The 19,835-nt window shown below is 37.3% G+C and overlaps 1 protein-coding gene and 1 long non-coding RNA gene across 2 annotated transcripts; one reads left to right on the top strand and one right to left on the bottom strand.

Moving 5' to 3' along the window:
* Window positions 1-979: 979 nt before the first annotated feature.
* Window positions 980-19,765, bottom strand: PPIC (peptidylprolyl isomerase C). The gene is made up of 5 exons (XM_044657587.1): window positions 19,567-19,765; window positions 10,811-10,924; window positions 10,150-10,243; window positions 2,558-2,742; window positions 980-1,324 (listed from the first exon to the last, which is right to left on the bottom strand). Exons 1-5 carry the CDS (start codon window positions 19,681-19,683, stop codon window positions 1,196-1,198), a joined length of 639 nt encoding a protein of 212 aa, XP_044513522.1. The 5' UTR covers window positions 19,684-19,765; the 3' UTR covers window positions 980-1,195.
* LOC123231330 lies at window positions 4,084-6,973 on the top strand. The gene is made up of 3 exons (XR_006505104.1): window positions 4,084-4,500; window positions 5,545-5,599; window positions 6,201-6,973. It is a non-coding gene; the product is annotated as an uncharacterized LOC123231330 (long non-coding RNA).
* Window positions 19,766-19,835: the final 70 nt, after the last annotated feature.

Below are 19,835 nucleotides of genomic sequence, written 5' to 3' on the forward strand. Positions count from 1 at the left end.
GATTAAACCTAAAAGTATGTCATATAGAATATATGTACATATATAATAATATGTGTATGCATATACATAATATATGTGTGTATATACATATGTATATATAACATATGTGTGTGTATATATGTATACACACATATATTTTCCCCCTGGATAGCCAGTTGTTAAACATTTACTAGAATACTATGGGTAGTAGCCATTCCCTCTAAAACTTTCATTGGCCTGACAGTATGACTGCAGGTTGGATGAAGAATCAAACCAGAGAAAACTTAGAGAAAAGATGTCAGGGAGCTGGAAGCACAAGCTCTGAGGCCTCTTGGATCTTACCAGATGTCTGTCCAGATATCAGCTCTTCTCTTCTGCTCAGCTGTTATGGACTCTGTTCTGTTGTTCTGTGAGCTCTAATATTAGCTAACCTCAAGAAAGTCTTTTCAGTGAAATCTCACATCTATCTCATGGTGATAAAAACAAAATCCACATTTCTGCCATCAATACAACAAAATAGTTGCCACATCCTAGGATCCAAGGTATCTCAACTTTCAGCTTCCAAGTTCTCATGCAAATTTGATGCTAGAAAACAAGACACTTAAGCCATCTCTTCTCTGAGAATCTTTTCTCTATGGAGATAATTTTTCACAGTTCTCCCACCACTATCTTTGTTTCTTCCCTCTCCATTAGCAAACTATCCATATCTGTAAAGGGCACTTCCTTATGCTTACCTACATGGGACAGTTTAAGATCAAAGGCACTTACAACACTCAGCATGTTTCCCTCATGTTATTGTTATGCCAGTAAAATTTTGGCTTACGTTATTTTGTAAGCAAAATAGCTCACTTGTAAAGAAATCTAAATTATAATTTGTGTTCATTGTATTATTTTAAGGCACTTAAATATTTCTCTACTTAAAAAGCAAAAAAACAGATATTTAACATCACTTTTAATGCACAAAATATCAAACTACTTGTATTCCTATAAAAAATCCCTGTAACATACACTAATTTTTATTCTTTTGTTGAAAATAACTTTTACTTAAATATAAAGCCAAAAATTGGGGCTTTAAAATATCACTCTAATACCTTTTTCACACAACCCTAAGAGGCTGCATGGTGGTTGTTATCTTTCTGGCTTTTCTCTATATAGACATAAAAAGAAACATAACATTTGGATAGGATTCCACCACACCTTTCTCTTCTTCACGCTGTTACCAGTCATCAACTTCAACCACAAAAGGATCTTTTACATTTATCTTGCCACTATTGGTAATCACACAGTCTGTAAGTGGACGGTCATGCTCATCTGTCTGTTGGAATTCTATGGTATGCACCACAGTCTAGAAAAGAGGGGTAAGGAGGGAGGGAAGAGAGACAGGTTGATTTAGTTTCAGATCGCAGTTTGGAAAAAAACTAAAGCATATCACTTCAATTCAGAGAGCACAAATGGGTAGGTATCTCCCACCTGATGAAAAGTTGCCTTTTGCTTTCCAGTTAAAAAGCCTGGTTTTCATCAGAGTGATTTCTACTTGTATACCAGGCGTCTTAACAGGAAGCTTCAAATTATGATGGCAGCTTAATAAGCACACTACCAGTTAAGTACAGACATAAACTAGTGGAACAAGAAGCAAATTTCAAAGCATAATCATCAAAATAACTGCATTTCCTAAGATACTCACCCAAACAGGACCGTATGAAAACTAATTTGAAATAATTACTCTGCCCACTTAGAACTAGATCTGTACATGGTAAATAATATCTGCCACAACTAGGGAAACCCTATGCTGAATAAAGAGTTGTAAAATGAACTGATTAATCATCAATAATGTGAGCTATTCCAAGAATTTGAATAGGCTTAGTATATCCACACTGACTTTTTAAATAGATGACTTCTGAAAACTAGTATGTACATATGATTCTAAGGCCACTAACATGTTTTTAAGATGAAAAATACATTTTTTGCAATGTATCTTCCATTCTTTCTTTCACGTCCATATTTCTCACACTGTACTCACCTATATTATTTAAACATGCTTAACAGTAAATTTATCTACCTTGTTTGACCTCTTGAAACTGATTGAATTAGAGACAGTGCTTTAGCTGTGGAAGATGATGGAGCTGTAGTTACTTGAACTAAAGATAGTTGAACAGAGGCATCTAGGTAGCTCAGTAGATAGAACAATTTTAATTGTAGACAGAACTTTTAATCCTTACCGTCTGTATCAGAATCAAGACAGACGAGTGACATGGGTTATTAGGCAATTGGTGTTAAGTGACTTGCCCAGGATCACATAGCTAGGAAGTATCTGAGGCCAGATCAGAGAACCCAAGTCTTCCCAGCTCCAGGCCTGGTGTTCTATCTACTGAGGTACCTAGATGCCTTTGTTCGTCTATTTTTAGTTCAACTAATTACAGCTCCATCATCTTCCACAGTTAAAGCACTATCTTCAAATCAACCAGTTCCAAGAGATCAAACAAGGTTGATAAATTTACTGTTAAGCATGTTTAAAACTAAAATAAATTTTATGACATGACTCAGTAATATAATGCTTCTTTAAAAAAAGTCTAATTACCATTCCCTCAATAACTTTTCCAAATACGACATGTTTTCCATCCAACCAGGTAGGCCTAGTCATAGTAATAAAGAACTGAGAACCATTGGTATCTGGCCCAGAATTTGCCATGCTGACCCATCCAATGCCATAATGCTTGAGCTTAAAGTTCTCATCTGGAAAGCTGTCTCCATAGATACTAATACCTGAAATATACAAAAACAAATAAAAGTAGATATATCTACATATATAATATAGTCAAGGAGTTTTTTTTCTTATATAATGTACTAGACAGAAACTCAAATACATTCTATAGGTTGTTAACCAACATTAAAACATATTGAATTCTTTTTTAAATTTCTTTTTAGAATAAATGGCATCTAATTTTTATTTTAAGATCAATTTTTTAGACATGAAATTGCCTATAGAACTGTTTATGTTTATCAATTTTAACATTAGTTAATAAAAGTAAAATGTGCACATACATTCCCCCCAAACCAAAAAGCAAACAAAAATGTTAACAAATCTTGGCCCCCCTCTTTTTTTTTTACTAAATTAAAAAATAAAGCTTTTTTGTTGAGTGTTTTTTTGTACAACACAACTAATTTAACATTAGGGTCTCTGTTATGTTTTTTAAAAAGTAGCAAGAGAAAATGAAATCACTGAAGAGTATTTTAAAATATCCAGGAATTTTTAACAAGTGAAAAAGCATTATATAGTAATTATCAAAAAAATCTACATTTAAAAGCATTCAGTTCCTGCTCAAAGGGCTTTAAAAGATTGTCTGCCTTTTGATCCAGTCATACCACTGTTGGGTTTATACCCCAAAGAGATAATAAGGGAAAAGACTTGTACAAAAATATTTATAGCCACACTCTTTGTGGTGGCAAAAATTTGGAAAATGAGGGGATGCCTTTCGATTGGGGAGTGGCTGAACAAATTGTGGTATCTGTTGGTGATGGAATACTTTTGTGCTATAAGGAATAATGAACTGGAGGAATACCATGTGAACTGGAATGATCTCCAGTAACTGATGCAGAGTGAAAGGAGCAGAACCAGGAGAACATTGTACACAGAGACTGATATACTGTGGCACAATTGAATGCAATAATCCAGGACAATTTTGAAGGACTTATGAGAAAAAATGCTATTCACATCCAGAGAAAAAACTGGAAGTAGAAACACAGAAATAAAACAACTGCTTGATCACATGGGTCAACAGGGACATGATTGGGGATGTAGACTAACCAACGCCTGTGGAAGGAGGAGGATGGCGGCGGAAGGAGCTGGAATATGGGGCGGGGGCTGAAGGGCCCCCTGGGGCACATCCTGGGGCTCTGCCTGGACTGGCTGGTCGGGAGGTAGAGCCAGATATGGCTCAAGAGCCATACGTTGCTGACCCCTGCTCTAAGCAATCACCCTAATGCAAATATTAATAATATGGAAATAGGTCTTGATCAATGACATATGTAAAACCCAGTGGAATTACTCATTGGCTATGGGAAGGGAGGAAGGAGAGGGAAAGAACATGAATCATGTAACCATGGCAAAATACCCTAAATTAATTAATTAAATACAAGTTTTCAATTAAAAGAATAAAAAATAAAAACATTCAGTTTAAGTCACAGAATTTTTTCCCACAGATATATACATAATTAATTGCTTTAAGTGGCCATATTAAAAAGAAAAAGTTTCTTCAGTTTATAACTTTATTTGTTTTGGCAGAGAAAAGAACAAAAATATGATTAAGAAAGGAAAAAAAGGAAGGAAAAGAAAAATGCAGGAATGAATCAGATAATAATGTCCAGCAAATATAAATTTGCTGGAAAACTCTCTCAGTTATTATAGAATGCTATTTTCTTTCTTCAGAAGGTGCTAATTCCAGATAAATGTAATTGCACCATGGAATCAGACGATTGGGGTTCAAATTCCAGCTCCGTTATTTGTTACCTGTCTGATCTTGGGTAAGTCTCAATCTTGTTGAACCTTAATTTTCTCATCTGTGAAATAAAGTGTTGGACTAGATGACTTCTAAGTTCCTTTTCTATTCTATGATTCAAATATTTTATTGTGTATCTGAAAGTATTTAGAACATATTCTACATTATTAGGAAACTGGTCTTTATGGTCTTTGGTATGCTCTTTTATATATATATTTTTAAACCCTTACCTTCGTCTTGGAGTCAATACTGTGTATTGGCTCCAAGGCAGAAGAGTGGTAAGGGTAGGCAATGGGGGTCAAGTGACTTGCCCAGGGTCACACAGCTGGGAAGTATCTGAGGCCAGATTTGAACTTATGACCTCCCATCTCTAGATCTGGCTCTCAATCCACTGAGCTACCCAGCTGCCCCCTTTTATATACATATTTAAAATTTTGGCAAATTCTCCTGTGTCTGGCCAAAGAATACAGTGGCATTTATTATTTTCAAGCAGGAAGACTCTTTCACCAGACTAGTAAACCTGATTCTATGTTCATGTGTTTTGAGAATGGTTCTTAAATAATCTGTTATATCTTCTATTAATAGGTTTTTATAATTTTATAAATTGGGATTTCTGGGCAAAAAATACATATCTAATTTGCCAAATAATTACTTAATTCACTTTATCACTCTGCTAGAATGGTATTAATCTTCATATGATTTGGTATTCTTCTGAAATCATTCTGTGTGGTATGGTTTGTCATCTCAAGTTGACATTAACTTTAGGTGTGATTTGAAAACTTTTTGCAAATTGTTTAGCAAAAGCCTACTCTTCTTCTAATTGATACACTAGCTATGGAATGTTTGTTAAGGCTCCCCAAAGACCCCACCATGCTGCCTATAATCTAAGAAAATTGGCAAAATTGGTTGTCATATTAATGAAATAGTGTTCACATGTCCTTTATCATGACTTCCTATCTGCTGGATGTACTGTATTGAATTTCATGGCAAGGTACTCTGTATGACTCTAAATCCTTTTGGTAACCTGCATTTAATACCACATTTAACTAATTATTAATTTTCTTTTCAGATTCTGTAGCCTGGGAACTTCCAAAATCAAGGGGAAAAATTGACCCCTATTCAAGGTCTGTCTGTGTCAGAACTTTGAAAAGATTCCTCATGTAAAATAATCTTCAGTCTTAGAGACTCTTTGGTTCATAAAATGTTCCCCAGAGGAGTGGTGGGAGTAGAGGTGAGAAATGAGCAAAAGGACCTTTTGAGCCTGGCACCTGCCCCTGTATGGAGCCAAGCCAAGAGGTGGCTGTAGTAATAACCAGAGAGGGAAGAAAACAGTAGTAGTGTAAAAATTCATTTTTAAGTCAATTGTTTGAAACTCAACAACTCATTTTCTCAAAAGTTAAAAAAAAAGTTATAGAGATATTATACAAAAGGAACTTAAGTTCTCAGAATGGCCAACAGAATCACCATGAATGAACTGTGTCTTATTTTCAAAAAGCAGCCTAAGGCCAGATGGCTCCATTACTAGTAGACTGCCTAGTGGATGATTATTTGGCTCTTGTTAAATGAGAGGGGGGGATTATCCTGAGGTCTGTGAGGCCCCCTTTTGGTGGCAGAGTTTTGGAAAAGAGAAGAGAGGATGCTAAAGAAGCCTAGTTTTTACATAATCTATAAATATTAACTTAATTGTTGTTGCCTTAGATTTAAGATCCCTATTCCTTACTGCAGGAAGAACAGAAGCACAGAAATGAGAGTAAAGCTGTACAATGTGGCAGCCAAGAAAGCTAAAGTCATCTTTGGCTGTACTGAGAGGCCTAAACTTCCAGGCTTAAAGAAGGGACACAGTTCCAGTCAAACTGCCTCTAGAGCCCTGTGGGTGAACCTACAATATACGTGCCAGAGGGAGCTGCTCCCTTCCCCCTCTCCAATGTGCTGAGAACATTTCTACCATAACCCACCTCTCTGCCGGCAGCTCAATGAAAGTGCTTCCTCCCTTCCCTATCTGAGGTGCGGGGGTGCTTCACATGCAGCATAAGGGTTGCAGTTTGGGCACTCAGTCTCTAAAAAGTTTGTCATCACTGCTCTAGAGTTTTTTGTTCAGTTCTCCCCATGGGTTACCAAAAAAAATTTAAAAAGACTTGGCAACAGATTGGATATGTGGCATAAGTTGATGATGATATCTTAAGTCATGTGCCTGGGTACCTGAGATGAGTACTGGAGTCAAGGTTAGATAAGGATTAATTGAAGAAACTGAGAGTATTCAGCCTACAAATGACTTAAAGTTGTGTTTTCATAATAATGTTATATAAATTGGTCTCCTGGTTCTGTTCACTTCATTCTTTATCAGTTTACACAGTTCCCATTCGTGACTCTAAAGATCTGATGATGAAATTTGCTATCCATTACAGAAAGGTATTAGATTTAGATTATAGAATGAGAAATGCAGTTTGTGAATTACACACTAACTACCTATCTATCTATATTATATACATATATACACATACATAGACACGTAAAATATATATATATATGTAGACATTGGAAAAATTTATTTTGCTTGTTTACGCATATTTGTTTTTCTTTTCTTTTTTTCCAATGGGGTGAAAGTAAGGTGGAAGGGAGAGAAAACAGACTTTTTTTTTAATAGAGCAGTGAGAATAGGTGCTATAAATGTGAAATGCTGCTCATATTTTTGGAAGAGGTCACTGCATTAATAGTTTTACTTAATGTTTTTCACAAAAGATCTCTCAAAAAGTATGTTATCTGTAAAAGTTTGTAACATAAAAACAAAGCTCATCAATAAAAATTTTAAAACAAACAAAATACTCAATAGGGATATAATAGCTGTGTTCCTGTATTTGAGGACTATAATGTGGAAAAGGGATTAGACTAATTATATTTGTTCCAAGGATATAGGACCAGTAAAAACAGATTGAAGTTACAAAGAGGTAAATTTGGCTTGATGTCAGGAAAAAAGCTTTCTAACAATCAGACCTGTGCAAAAGTGGAATGGGCTACCTCAAGAAATTTCACCAGCAGAGACTGGATGACTCCTTATGAGGCATGTTATAGTGGTGATCCCTTCTGTTTATGTATTAGACTAGTTACAGAGGTCCCTTCCAGCTCTCATATTCTGAGAATACTGTCAAAATAGGTCAATATTGATGTGTCTATTTTACAGTCTCACTATACATGAAACCAAATGAGAGAGGAAGTTTCTTTTAAGTGGATTTGTTGTTGCTGAGTTATTTCAGTCATGTCTGAATCTTGGTGACCCCCATATGGGGTCTTCTTGGCAAAGATAATGGAGTAGTTTGTCATTTTCTTTTCCAGCATTTAAATGAATAGAGGACCCAAAGGTTCTTCTTGAAAAGGGAAGTAAAGAGTTATTTCTTGTTTTGTTTCTCTCTCAGTCTATTTGGTTAATTCATATTGCAATTCTCATTACAAACAAATAAAAAGACCATCGTGAAGATGATTTTAGATTTTGAACCAAGACTTGTTTTAAAGGCTCCTTTAACTGGTAGTGGAAAATCACTACAAGTGTCCTCTTGGTTCCCTACAGGAGAGGGGACCCAAGGTGGGGCAGGGGATGGGAAACAATCTGGTAGTGGGAAGCACATATGCTATGCTCGCCCCCTCACTTTTATTCAGCAGTCTACAGACAAGCATTCATTGCAAATAATTAGACAGGGCTAGTGAAACAAATGGGAATATGGGGAATTAGAGGATCTAGGAAGGGGGGACAGGAGTCACTTTTAGAATGGATCTCAGTGGGACTCTGAGTGCTTTGGAGGGAGAGAAGCTAGATCAGAAGGTTTGAGCTCTACTAGACTGAAGCCTCTGGCCACCAACTCAGTTGTGCCTACTGCCTTCTGAGGTAGGGAAATAAGAGACCCTCCAGATATCTGCCCTATATCTTGATTGCACACCCTATTTCAATTAAGCAAACAGGAATGGGGATGAGGACTGCTTTCCAGACTAATCCTTCCTCTGAGGGAACCACAGGTCACAAGTTCCAATGGCAATCCAATTGCCAGATGAGGAAACTAGACATTTTATGAGCTTCCTCAACATGGGAGTCCAAGGGATCAGAGTACCAGGATGCCCATATGTGAGACACAAGAGAATTCCCTTCAGCAGCTTAAGCCAGGTTCCACCCAAGTGACTGCCAAAATTAAACTGGGACTATCCCAGCCTATCAAATGGGGGTGTAGTGGCAAAACCCCACTCAAGAGTGACATCTGGAATATCAAGTCGAACCCAGAACTGGGGGTGGGGAGAGTAGGTCAGTAACACCCTTGTAGGCTCCCTAAGAAGCCAAACTGAAAAACCAACAGCTGTATGTCTCTTGGGTATCCATCTCCCAAAAGGGACCCTCCCTGAGAAATCCAACAGGAATAAGAGCTGATAAAGCCTGTACCTGACAAATCTCAAAAGAATGATGGATCCACACTGAAACCAGCCATGGAAATGAACACACTGTACAGGACTGGCCTACTGGCCAACCCTTCACCCAAGAAGAAGCCAAGAAAGCTAGGTCTAGTTTTGGTTCCTGCCAACTCCATTGTCACAAGGAAAGAAGATCTCCCAGTGGGTTACAATCACTATTTATTGTCAAATGTAGGCTCTCCTCCATGACACCAGAGCCTGTGGTCATAGAAGCAGAGGGGACTGCAGGTGAGGCAGGGTGTGAGGAACAATCTGTTAGAAACCAGCTGGTGAGGTCCCAGTCAAGACAGTGGGTCGGGGAACTGGGGGGGGCGGGAAACATTGTAGATTATATTCACTGGTAAGTGCACTTCTGTAGAATAGAGGGAACAGACATGACTACACCCAAGAGGGAAGATATAGTCTGATAGGATGGAGAACTCTGGAATCTAGCCTATACTTGTTGCTTTATTTCCATACATAATACTGGACACTGGATCAGAACCAGTGGAGAAGCTCTGATTCTCCATTCTCATTGTTCCTATTAACCTATTTTCATTTTCCACTTGATCTTTGACTTCCACCATCAACCATACTAGGTCTATGCCCTCAAAAGATCAAGGAAACAGGAAAAAGATCCATGAATGAAAAACATTTATAGCAGCTCTTTTTGTGGTGGTAAAGAAGCAGAAACTGAACTGAACAAGTTACAGTATAAGAATATGATAAAGAAATTGATAAGATATGAAGAAAATATGATTTCAAAGAAACTTGGGAAGATTGGGATGCAGAATTTAAGTGAGCAGAACCCAGGAGAACAACCTCTCCGATAATAATATTGGAAAGACGAACAATTTTGAAAGCCTTAGGAACTCCAATCAGCAAAGTGGCCAACTACGACTTCACAGGACTCCTGATAAAACAAATTTTCCACCTCTTGGGAGAAGTGATGGTGCAAGAGTATAAATTAATGCATTTTTTTTGGACATGGACAATTTGTTTTGCTTGACAGTGTGTGTTTGTAATAGGGGATCTATTTTTCTTGTTTTTACAATGGTGGGGTGGGGGAACAGAGGAATAAAAAGGTGGATCTTAATGAAAATAAAATGAAATTTAATTTTGAAAAATTAGTTTGAATGTTTATTTGAACAATAGTTGTTACTGGCAATGGCAAGTTTGTGGATTCAGGCTTAGACAAAACTCATTTTTCATACTGTGAGAAGGAAAGGTTAAAAGATAAAATTACCTCCAGTGCCATCTCCAACAGTAAAGTCTCCACCTTGAATCATGAAATCTTTGATTACACGATGAAATTTGCTTCCTTTGTATCCATATCCTTTCTAAAAAGAAATATTTCATTTTTATATATAATATTTTAAAACTACTGAGTAGATATATTCTAATATTCAGAATTATACCTGGATTAAGAAAATAACTCTAGACTAGGTAAGCTAACTAGACTCTTTTGATGATCTATCAGGAAAAGAAAGTCAATAAATGACCTCAGCTCTGCTGTTTACTAATTTGTGACCTTGGACACATCACTTCCTCTCTCCAGATTTCAGATCCTTCATTTGTTAAGTAAAGGAGTTGGGGTAGCCAACTTCCAAGGCTCTTTCTAGCTCTAACTCTATGACTCTATGATGCTATGGAGGTAAGACTGGCAGAAATATAAGTATGATTCAACTTCCATATTCCTTTCATTTTTCTTCCCACTTTTCTCGCCCTATCCCTTATCAAACCAGAAATTAACAGGAGGATGTGTCCAATAAAAGAGTCACTGTTTCTTTTTATGCCTATTTTTTATTGTTTTAACACCTATTTGCCCCAAAGCATATTTTTGCTTTGCATGGTAGAAGTGAAATTCTAACTTGTGTATAACTTGAAAGAAAATAAAACAGACATACTTCTCCTGTTGCCAGAGCAATGAAATTCTCCACAGTCTTGGGAACAACTTTGCCAAATAGGCCAATTACAATTCTTCCTATGTTTTTGTCTCCAATACTTATGTCAAAGAAGACCTGTACATGTTTAAGGGTAGAATAAAAGAACATAACATATGAGTCATATGAGCAACACATAGAAAAATTATACCTCAGAGATAATCACAGATGTTTTCCCTAGCAATAATACAAAAAGGGAATATTTTATGAGAATATATGATTTTCGTAATCTACTAAATCCATGCTGCTTAAAATCATGGCATTTTTGAGACTATTTCATTTTATGCATGATTTCAAAAACTCATTCAATACTCAGAATCAATCACACCAGAATCATAATATTTATTCATTTGCTTCTTTATAAATTCAACATTTATTAAGTGCCTGCTATGTGCAGAGGAGCATTGTGAGAGGTAATAGGGAAAACCAAAACAAGTATTTGCTAAGATTATATCTTCAGAAATCTAAAAATGAAAATTAGATCTGGATGTCATTTTCTATTTTTAAAGCTGATATATCCAAACATTGGCACGGAAAAAAATGCTGAGAGGAAAAAAAAAAAGAGGCAAAGCATTTACTGCTATCATCTAGATAGACTTCTTTATTTTTTGCACCCTCAGAAAGTGCCAAGAACCCAATGGGCACTCAATGAGTATTTTTTGACATTTGGACCACAAAAATCTATTAAAATATATTCTTCAAAATGGAATGGTCTTTTACTGATACAAACAGAATTGTCATTTATCCTCAATTCTCTACAGCATTATGCTATTATGCTGATGAAAATTTAGATGACATTCCTTTGAAATTGTATAAATGTTGACAAAACCACATACCTATTCAATATGTTGAGACAGGGAATGGGTGGGAAAGTGGAGCTAATAAAAGTGTTTCTTCAAAAAAAGGGGGGGCAACTAAGACATTTTTCTAAAAATCATAGAAAAAGAACAAAAGGAAATATAGACAAACAGAACAGCTTTAAAGTTTCATGTTGAACTTATTTTATACTTAGAGAGAAAAGAAAGCTATAGTTTGAGATTTTATGTATACCTCTATTCTTGATCAACTTTGTATGTGAAAGTACAATTTTATTTGGTGCTTCTTAAGGTCAGAATAAAAAAAAAGTCATTTACCAGACTTAGACAATTAATTTGTTCTAAGTGGCCCCAAAGTTATAAAAATGGAATTTAGCCTTACTTTTAAACATTTTACAAAGGAAATAAACACACCTTCCCAGCAAGCTTTATCAGAGATAAGATATTCTTTTAACTTAATATTTTTTGGACATTTTAACTGTTGAATCTGAAATGAAACTGTACATATTTTCTTTCATGTAATCTTAGTGTAACCATGATTTAAAGACAGAATGTTTGAAAAGGCCAAGAAGACAAAGGGCATTCTATTAGTGAGTTTAGATTATATGAACCAACTTACTGTGTGAATGTGTAAAAAAAAAAAAAAGGCATTGAAAAGATGGCTTTAAAAATATAAGAAGGGTTGTCAAAGAAAAAAGATGTCTTACAGTTTAGAAAAATCACTAAGTAAAGACTGTCAAGCTTTGCTTACAAGACAAGAACTCCTGCCAATACATCAGTGCGTCTGTCACAGTATGATGTGGTATTTAGTGTTCTATGTGGCATTTTACAATTTTTACATGGCCAAAGCAGCAGGAAAATTATTATTTATATATAGCTTTATGGAATTTGGAAAGATTAAGATCCTGCCCTTCAGAAGCAGCAATCCATCTATATTTTTTTAAAAGGAGTATTATTAACATAAGACAATTTTACAAATAGATGTCCTTTCTTAGAAGGGATGGAATTTTTTAAAAGGACCTTGAGGAAACTGAGCACAGTGTATGATTCTTGAAGTACAGCAGGTAAGATAACTTAATTCAAAGCAAAAAGAGAGAAAGTGTAAAAAGTTAGTGTCGTTAAGTTGGTTGATAATTCTCCCAAACAAAAAGTGAGTATATCCCTTGATACTTTAACTGGGGAGCTCATGTCCCAATTGTTCCAGTTGTTTAAGGACACTGGGTTTTACTCTGTGGGCTTTGGAAACTGGAGATTTGAACATCAGGGAGCTTTGGGTAGAAGTTTTATAGCTAAACTGAGAGGGAAGCAGTTCAGTCTCACTCTGTCTCTCCCCTCTGCCCTCACCTTATCTGGAGAAGAAGAGGAGGACTTTGTAAATTTTGGAGGACCAAAGAATTTGGGCCTTTTCACTGGCATCCTAGCAGCATCCCTGGGACTGCAGTGGCCGGCATGAGTATTTGCATCAAAAGCCAAGACTGGGCTCAATGAAGGTTCCAAAATGTGCTCAGCATAAAAGTCACAATATGTTTAAGGGAAACTTTATGAGTAGCCCATGAAATGGAGAAAGGAACTCCCAGCAGCCAGAAGCTATGAGTTACTCCTTTGCCACAGTGTTTTTCAGTTTGAGTCCACTTTCCCCTGGACTCTATATATATTTGTGGGACAGACTTTGGAGTATTTCAGACTTTTGAGAAAATACATTAGACCAACTATTCCTACTATACCCCTTTAAGTCAATACCTCTAACAAAGATCATTAAGCCTGGTTAATTACTTGATATCACTGGATAATTATGAGAGAAATATGACACTCATTCAAGCTGTCTGCATGGAACCAGACTGATCTAGTTTCCTACTCTTAATAAGTTCTCTCACAGTTGAATGCTACCTTTTTTTCTAGATGCACCTTTTTGCTCTCTTAGATTGAGTTTTTTTTTTTAAACCCTTGTACTTCGGTGTATTGTCTTATAGATGGAAGATTGGTAAGGGTGGGCAATGGGGGTCAAGTGACTTGCCCAGGGTCACACAGCTGGGAAGTGGCTGAGGCTGGGTTTGAACCTAGGACCTCCTGTCTCTAGGCCTGACTCTCACTCCACTGAGCTACCCAGCTGCCCCCTTAGATTGAGTTTTACAATTAAAAAGGACAATACTCTAAGGAAATGTGCTGAAGGTGTAGCTCTTAAAGAGCACACTTCAATGACTATTAGAGATATTTCAGTGCCTAAAGGTGTGGCATTTTAGGAATCATTTAAATCCACAATGAAACAAGATCAGTTGTACTGAAGCAAAAAGGAAAGAGGTAGAAAACCCCAAGAACTGGCAAACTATTGTGCCCAAACCGTGTAATTAACTCACAGCAAATACATAAGACCTTCAGAGGGACTGGCTGCTGAAGGATTTTTAAAATTCCTCCATTAGTAAGGCATTAGCTTCTTGAATTTGGAAGGACATGGAGAAGATCTGCTAAACAAAAACCTAACTACCTTTAAATAATTATTATGAATAAAACACTTGCTATGGTTAAGACAATACAAAGCCTAGAGTAATGAATGATATTTGGAAAAGAGTAATTTTTATAGGCGAAAATCAATTTTTCATTCAAAGTTATTCCAAACCCATAGTTAGAAGTTAAGGTAAGCCTGACAGATCTAAGCATCTTCATCAAGTTATAAAATATTCACTTAAAAATTTTTGAGGATTTTTTTACTTTTAATGGGCCTACAAATTTTGTCCTTATTAAAGGAATGACGAACTCTGATAAATATATAGATATAATAAAAAGCAGAATTGTTCTAGAATTACGGAAATTCCCCAGGAGAACCGAAAAACTGCAATCTAGCCTTGCACCATCTAACATGTCACAAAATGTTAAGGAGTTTATTCAAGAGATGAAGATAACATGCTTCAGTGGCCTGGAACTCACCTGATTTAAACTCCACTGAAAATCTATAGGCTAGAATCAAGGCTAGGATTAGAAAAAGGGACTGTTTGTTAAAGGTATAATATATTTACTATTCCAATGTGATAAAAGTGGGGTGTCATAAAGAAAAATTAAATAATATTGTCAAAATCCTGGAAACAGTGCCAAATCATGCAAAACATATGATGCAGCAAAAAGAGGATATAGTGCATATTTAAAAGGTTTTTAAAGATATAAAAGTTGTAAAACTTATAGATGTGATAATATACAGCAACTAGCCCTGAAAAATACCTCAAATCAGATAAAAATGTAATTAAGAAATGTTTAAAAAAATAAAAATATAATAAAACAGATATTAATATAAATTATGTTAATTTTATATTAGCATAGATAATGTTGTTTTATAGTTTTCTAAGTTAATATGGGGCCTGATTTTAGTTTGACACCCCTGGTTTATAGTACAATAATCTTAGTTATTTTACTTTGTTACAAACTAATTTACATGTCACTTTAAGGGATATAGAAATACAGAGAGAAAAAGGATCCTTAACAGTTTGGAAAATATCATTGAGAATATAACATTTGGATTAGGCCTTGGAAAAAAGGATAGGATCTACAAAGATGAAGATTTAAAAATACTATAGGCAATAGGAACAAAAGCAAAAAACAAGGAAACCAGTGTCTGTTTGGAGATCAATGATTGGGGCATATTGCATATGCAGAGGAGTAATTCGTGATAAGACCAGAAAGATGGACAACTGAAGACCTGGAATGCTAAACAAAGGATATATTTGTGATAGACTATGAGTAATCATTGTTTTAGAAAGATTCACCTGTTATGCAGTATAGATAGAAAGGATGAGGGTTAATTGGTATTAATTATTGGGCTCTTCAGGTGGGATAACATTGATAATCTGACTGCGAGACTCCCTTCCCAAAATAAGCTATAAAACCAATTTCAGGAAGGTACTTTAAATTTTAAATATATCCCAGAGATTCAATATAACACTTCCCACCCCTCTGCCTAGACCCTTCTCCATCTTGTTCCTGGATCTTTCCACCCATAAGACATAAGTTCTCTCCCTGGAGCAACCCATTGTCCACCTCTCTTTGTTAGAAAAATATATAAACTACTGCGTGCTGTCTCTAAGCCCAGTTTCCCATCATTAGGCTCCACACAGGAGCACATGTATCTTTACCTGCTTAATTCACTCCTGACTGAAAAGGTAGGAAGAGTCCAGGTTATGAAGAGTTTTGAATGCCATTCATAACAATTGTATTTGATCCTAGAGGCAATAGGGAGCCGCCAGAATTTATTGAGTTGGGGTGTGGGGGGGGTGACATGATTAACAAGAATGGCAACTTGATTGGAGAAGATAATTTTCTCTTTTCTTTACTAGTTGAGTTTCAGATGCTGACATCCAGATAGGGATTTCTGATTGGTGATAAAAGAACTAGAATTCAGTATAATAACCCAGAGCTAAAAGGGAAAATGAAACTAATGTTACAAACTTGATTGGATATAGAAGGTGAAGGACAAAAAAACCCTGAGTGCTTAGCACATAGGAAGCACTTAGTAATAAATGTTTATTGATTGACTAGTAATGGTGGTGTGCTGCACTGAAATGAGGGAGTTTGGAGGAGAGTGGGGTAAGATAAGATAAAACAATGGGATATAATTGTATTGTAAGGCTTGAACAACACAAATAATTCAGAGAAATTTGGGAAAACTTGTATGAAGCGATGCAGGTTAAGGAAAACAACTAAAACATTATACCCAATGACAATAACAATGTAATAAGACCAATTCTGAGAGACGATACTTTGGCTCAGTCAAACCACATCCATACTACTGTTTTCAGTGCTGGGCACAACATTTTAGGAAAGACAACAAATAGCAGTACAACTATAGAGGGGGGACGAGGATGCTATGGGGATAGAATTTCATGCTATTTGAGGCCTAGAGAAGATTTAAGCAGCATATAATAACTATTTTCAAGTATCTAAGAAGTTGTCTTGTTCTATTTTTGCAACCAGAGGGCAGAATTATGAGCAACAAGTGGAGGGAGAATTAGAATATTTCTATTGAAGGCACCACCAACCTCCTGTCCACCCAGGTTTTCAGTCTTAGAGTCATCTTCCATTCTTAAATCTACCTCAAACCCTGGGCCTCTTCTCCCAACTTGCAGACCCCTCTCTCCACCTCCCTTTTCAAGCTGTTATCAAGTCTTGCTGATTCTACATTCACAACCTCTTCTCTCTCACTCACATGATCACTACCCTAATTCAAAAACTTATCATCTCTTTCACGGATTACTACAATAGTTTATTAAATAGCAGGACTACTTCTTTTTTCTTCCCTCTCCGTTCCACAGTCAAAAAGATGCCAAAATAAAATTCCTAAAATACAAATGTGACCTTCATGTCATTGTCTGGATGAATCTACAGTGGCTCCTTATCCATAAGATAAAACGAACTCCTCAGTTTGGCATTTAAAATCCTCTAGTCTACTTCCAACTTACCTTTCAAATTTATTTCACAATATTCCAGTCCAACTGAACTCTTTGGTATTTCCTGAACTCAGTATTTCATCCTTTTGTTTATCCCTTGGCAAAGGCTGTCCTCCATGTCTGAATGACTAAACAAATGTCTTTCCTCCTCACAGAAATCTCAGAATCTTTAACTTCTTGGAGGATTAACTGGAATACAAGCCTCGAGCCTTTCTGAATCCCTCTGCTTGTTAGTGCCTTCTTGTCTTCATTGATATTTGTTTAGCATGCCATATCGGCCATTAAGAATGTAGAGAGCACAGATTTTTTGTATGCTCACTACTTATTGCATTGCTTTACTATAATATATATTAATTATGTTTGAATAGGAAATTAATTCATAGGGGCTTAAATGACTGTTGAATTGAATTGATATAAGGGAAAACTTCCTAATAATTAGGACTGTCAGAAAGTGGCAGGGGCTCTATGAGGAGTGTCTTCTGCTCCCTGCTGCAATCCTGCACAGGCTGTGTCAGTGACACTGTAAAAGGAAGTGTTGTTAAAGGTGAGGTTGGACCAGGTGACCCATATGAGATCCCTTCTGATTCTTTGCAAAAATCACTAAGCAAAGACAAAAGACTCATTTTCAAGTTGTGACCCTGGGTATAATTCTCTGAGCTCCAACTTAACTGTGAAACAAAGGGGTTGGGCTAAATCACTCTTAAGTCTCCTTCACATTCCAGAATTCCAGGATGGCATGACACTTCTGGTTCCCTTGAAATTTCTAGTAGTCATTGTGGATCATTCCAAATGCTGTCTGGGACCACAGTCACTCTCCCTCATACATTATGCTTGCGACCTGATAGTAGACCAAAAAGATTGTTCTATTCTGTGTACTTCTTTCTCCAGAACCTAGCCCAATGCCTGGAACATAGAAAGAGCTTAAGAAATACTTATTGATAAGGAAAAAAGAATTGTACAAAAATATTTATAGCTGTGCTCTTTGTGGTGGCAAAAAATGGAAAATGAAGGGGTGTCCATCAGTTGGGGAATGGCTGAACAAATTATGGTATCTGATAGTGATGGAATATTATTGTGCTAAAAGGAATGATGAACACTGGAGGAATTCCATGTGAACTGGAAAGACACAAAGTGAAAGGAGCAAAGAACACTGTATGTAGAGACTGATACATTGTGGCACAGTCAAATGTAATACACTTTTCTACTAGCAGCAATGCAATGACCCAGGACAATTCAGGGGAACTTATGAGAAAAAAACACTATTCACATCCAGAGAAGAACTGTGGGAACAGAAATGCAGAAGAAAAACATATTATCGATCATGTAGCTCAATATGGATATGATTAGGGTTTTGATGTTAAAAGATCCCTCTACTGCAGATATGAATAACATGGAAATAGGTTTTGAACAATGATACATGTATAACCCAGTGAAACTGCTTCTCAGCTCTGGGAGGGGGGGAAAGAAGGGGAACATGAATCATGTAACCATGGAAACATTCTAAATTTAAAAAGAAATACTTATTGATTGGTTGACCACAACGAAAGACTGTGCTTTGGGCAAAACCGGCCTCCTGAAAAATCAAACCACAGCCTTAAGCAATGACAAAAACTGTACTGGAGCTAAATGTAGATTTACCACATGGAGGACAAAGGTCACTAGGCATAGGTATGCTTGCAGACGTAGGTCTTTGATGGCTATCCTAATTTTCTGAGAGACACGACTGATCTTTGACACATTAATGCCAACAAGCAAATGCTTTTGCTGAAATATGCACTCTCCCAGGCCGGTGAAGTCAGCTTTATCCCTTCATTTCTATTTTTTCCTTTCTTGTTCCTGATTCCCAAAAAAGCAGAAGGAGGAAGTACTAGTAATGGATTCTTCCGGTGGAAAGGGCGGCACTGATTTGGAATACGTACCCCAAAAAGAAGTCATAGAGGGTGGGGAGAAGGAGGAGACTACGGGTGTCAACGTAAGCATGGATGTGCGAGTGTTTGTGGCACAGTTTTTTCCTCCCGAAGCCCACATCCCTCAAAGCCTAGCTCCCTCCTTCCAGGTTCAGTCGTTCCACTCCCTCCAACTCCTCTTCTGGCCTCAATGCTGCGGGATATCGCAGCACCAGGACTCCCGGAGTTGCTGTACTGACATCAGCAGCGGGATGGAACTCTGGCAACTGTGCTCACCCAGCCCAACACGCTCCATTAGCGGAGGAAGGAGGGCAGGCCACGGCCTGTTGCTCAGGACAGGACAGACCCTAGATACTCCCTTCCTGCTCTAGGCTGCAAAGAGGAGAGAAGGACGGCTCCTTTACCCAAGGACAAAAGGGTCCGGTCAGGGATTTCCAGGTCGAGCGGTGGTACTGGGGTGCAGTTTGGGAGACGGGTCGGGAGTCGAGTGGAGAAAGGAGGAGGAGGAGGACAAGCACTTTCTCACAACTACCGGGAGCGGAGATCCGCTGTTCTTACTGCTCAGTCACCTTGGCGGTCACGGACGGTCCTCTTTTCCTGATGGCCCCAGTCTTTGAAGAATGCACTAGGGCGCAAAGCCCCAGACCCAAGGCCAGGGGCAACAGCAGTGTGCCCACAGAGCGCATTTTGCAACAGCGATCTGACAAGGACAGCCAGCTCCTGGAACCTGGAACGCTAAGAATTTGCGCCTGCGTATTAAGCAAGCTTCCTGTGCTCTGGCAGTTCTCAAAGTGGGCGTGGAGGAGCTCCATCAGATGCAATTTTCAAGTTCTGGCAG

The sequence above is a fragment of the Gracilinanus agilis genome, chromosome 1 (assembly GCF_016433145.1).
Source record: "Gracilinanus agilis isolate LMUSP501 chromosome 1, AgileGrace, whole genome shotgun sequence".
NCBI lineage: Eukaryota > Metazoa > Chordata > Mammalia > Didelphimorphia > Didelphidae > Gracilinanus > Gracilinanus agilis.

What these genes read in the sequence shown, in the direction of transcription:
- PPIC (XM_044657587.1), bottom strand. Translation starts at nt 19,683, where the DNA reads ATGCGCTCTGTGGGCACACTGCTGTTGCCCCTGGCCTTGGGTCTGGGG. An exon ending in GACCGTCCGTGACCGCCAAG is followed by an intron (nt 10,925 to 19,566) that starts GTGACTGAGCAG and finishes AAACATGTACAG; the next exon opens with GTCTTCTTTGACATAAGTAT. An exon ending in GAAAAGTTATTGAGGGAATG is followed by an intron (nt 1,325 to 2,557) that starts GTAATTAGACTT and finishes CCTCTTTTCTAG; the next exon opens with ACTGTGGTGCATACCATAGA.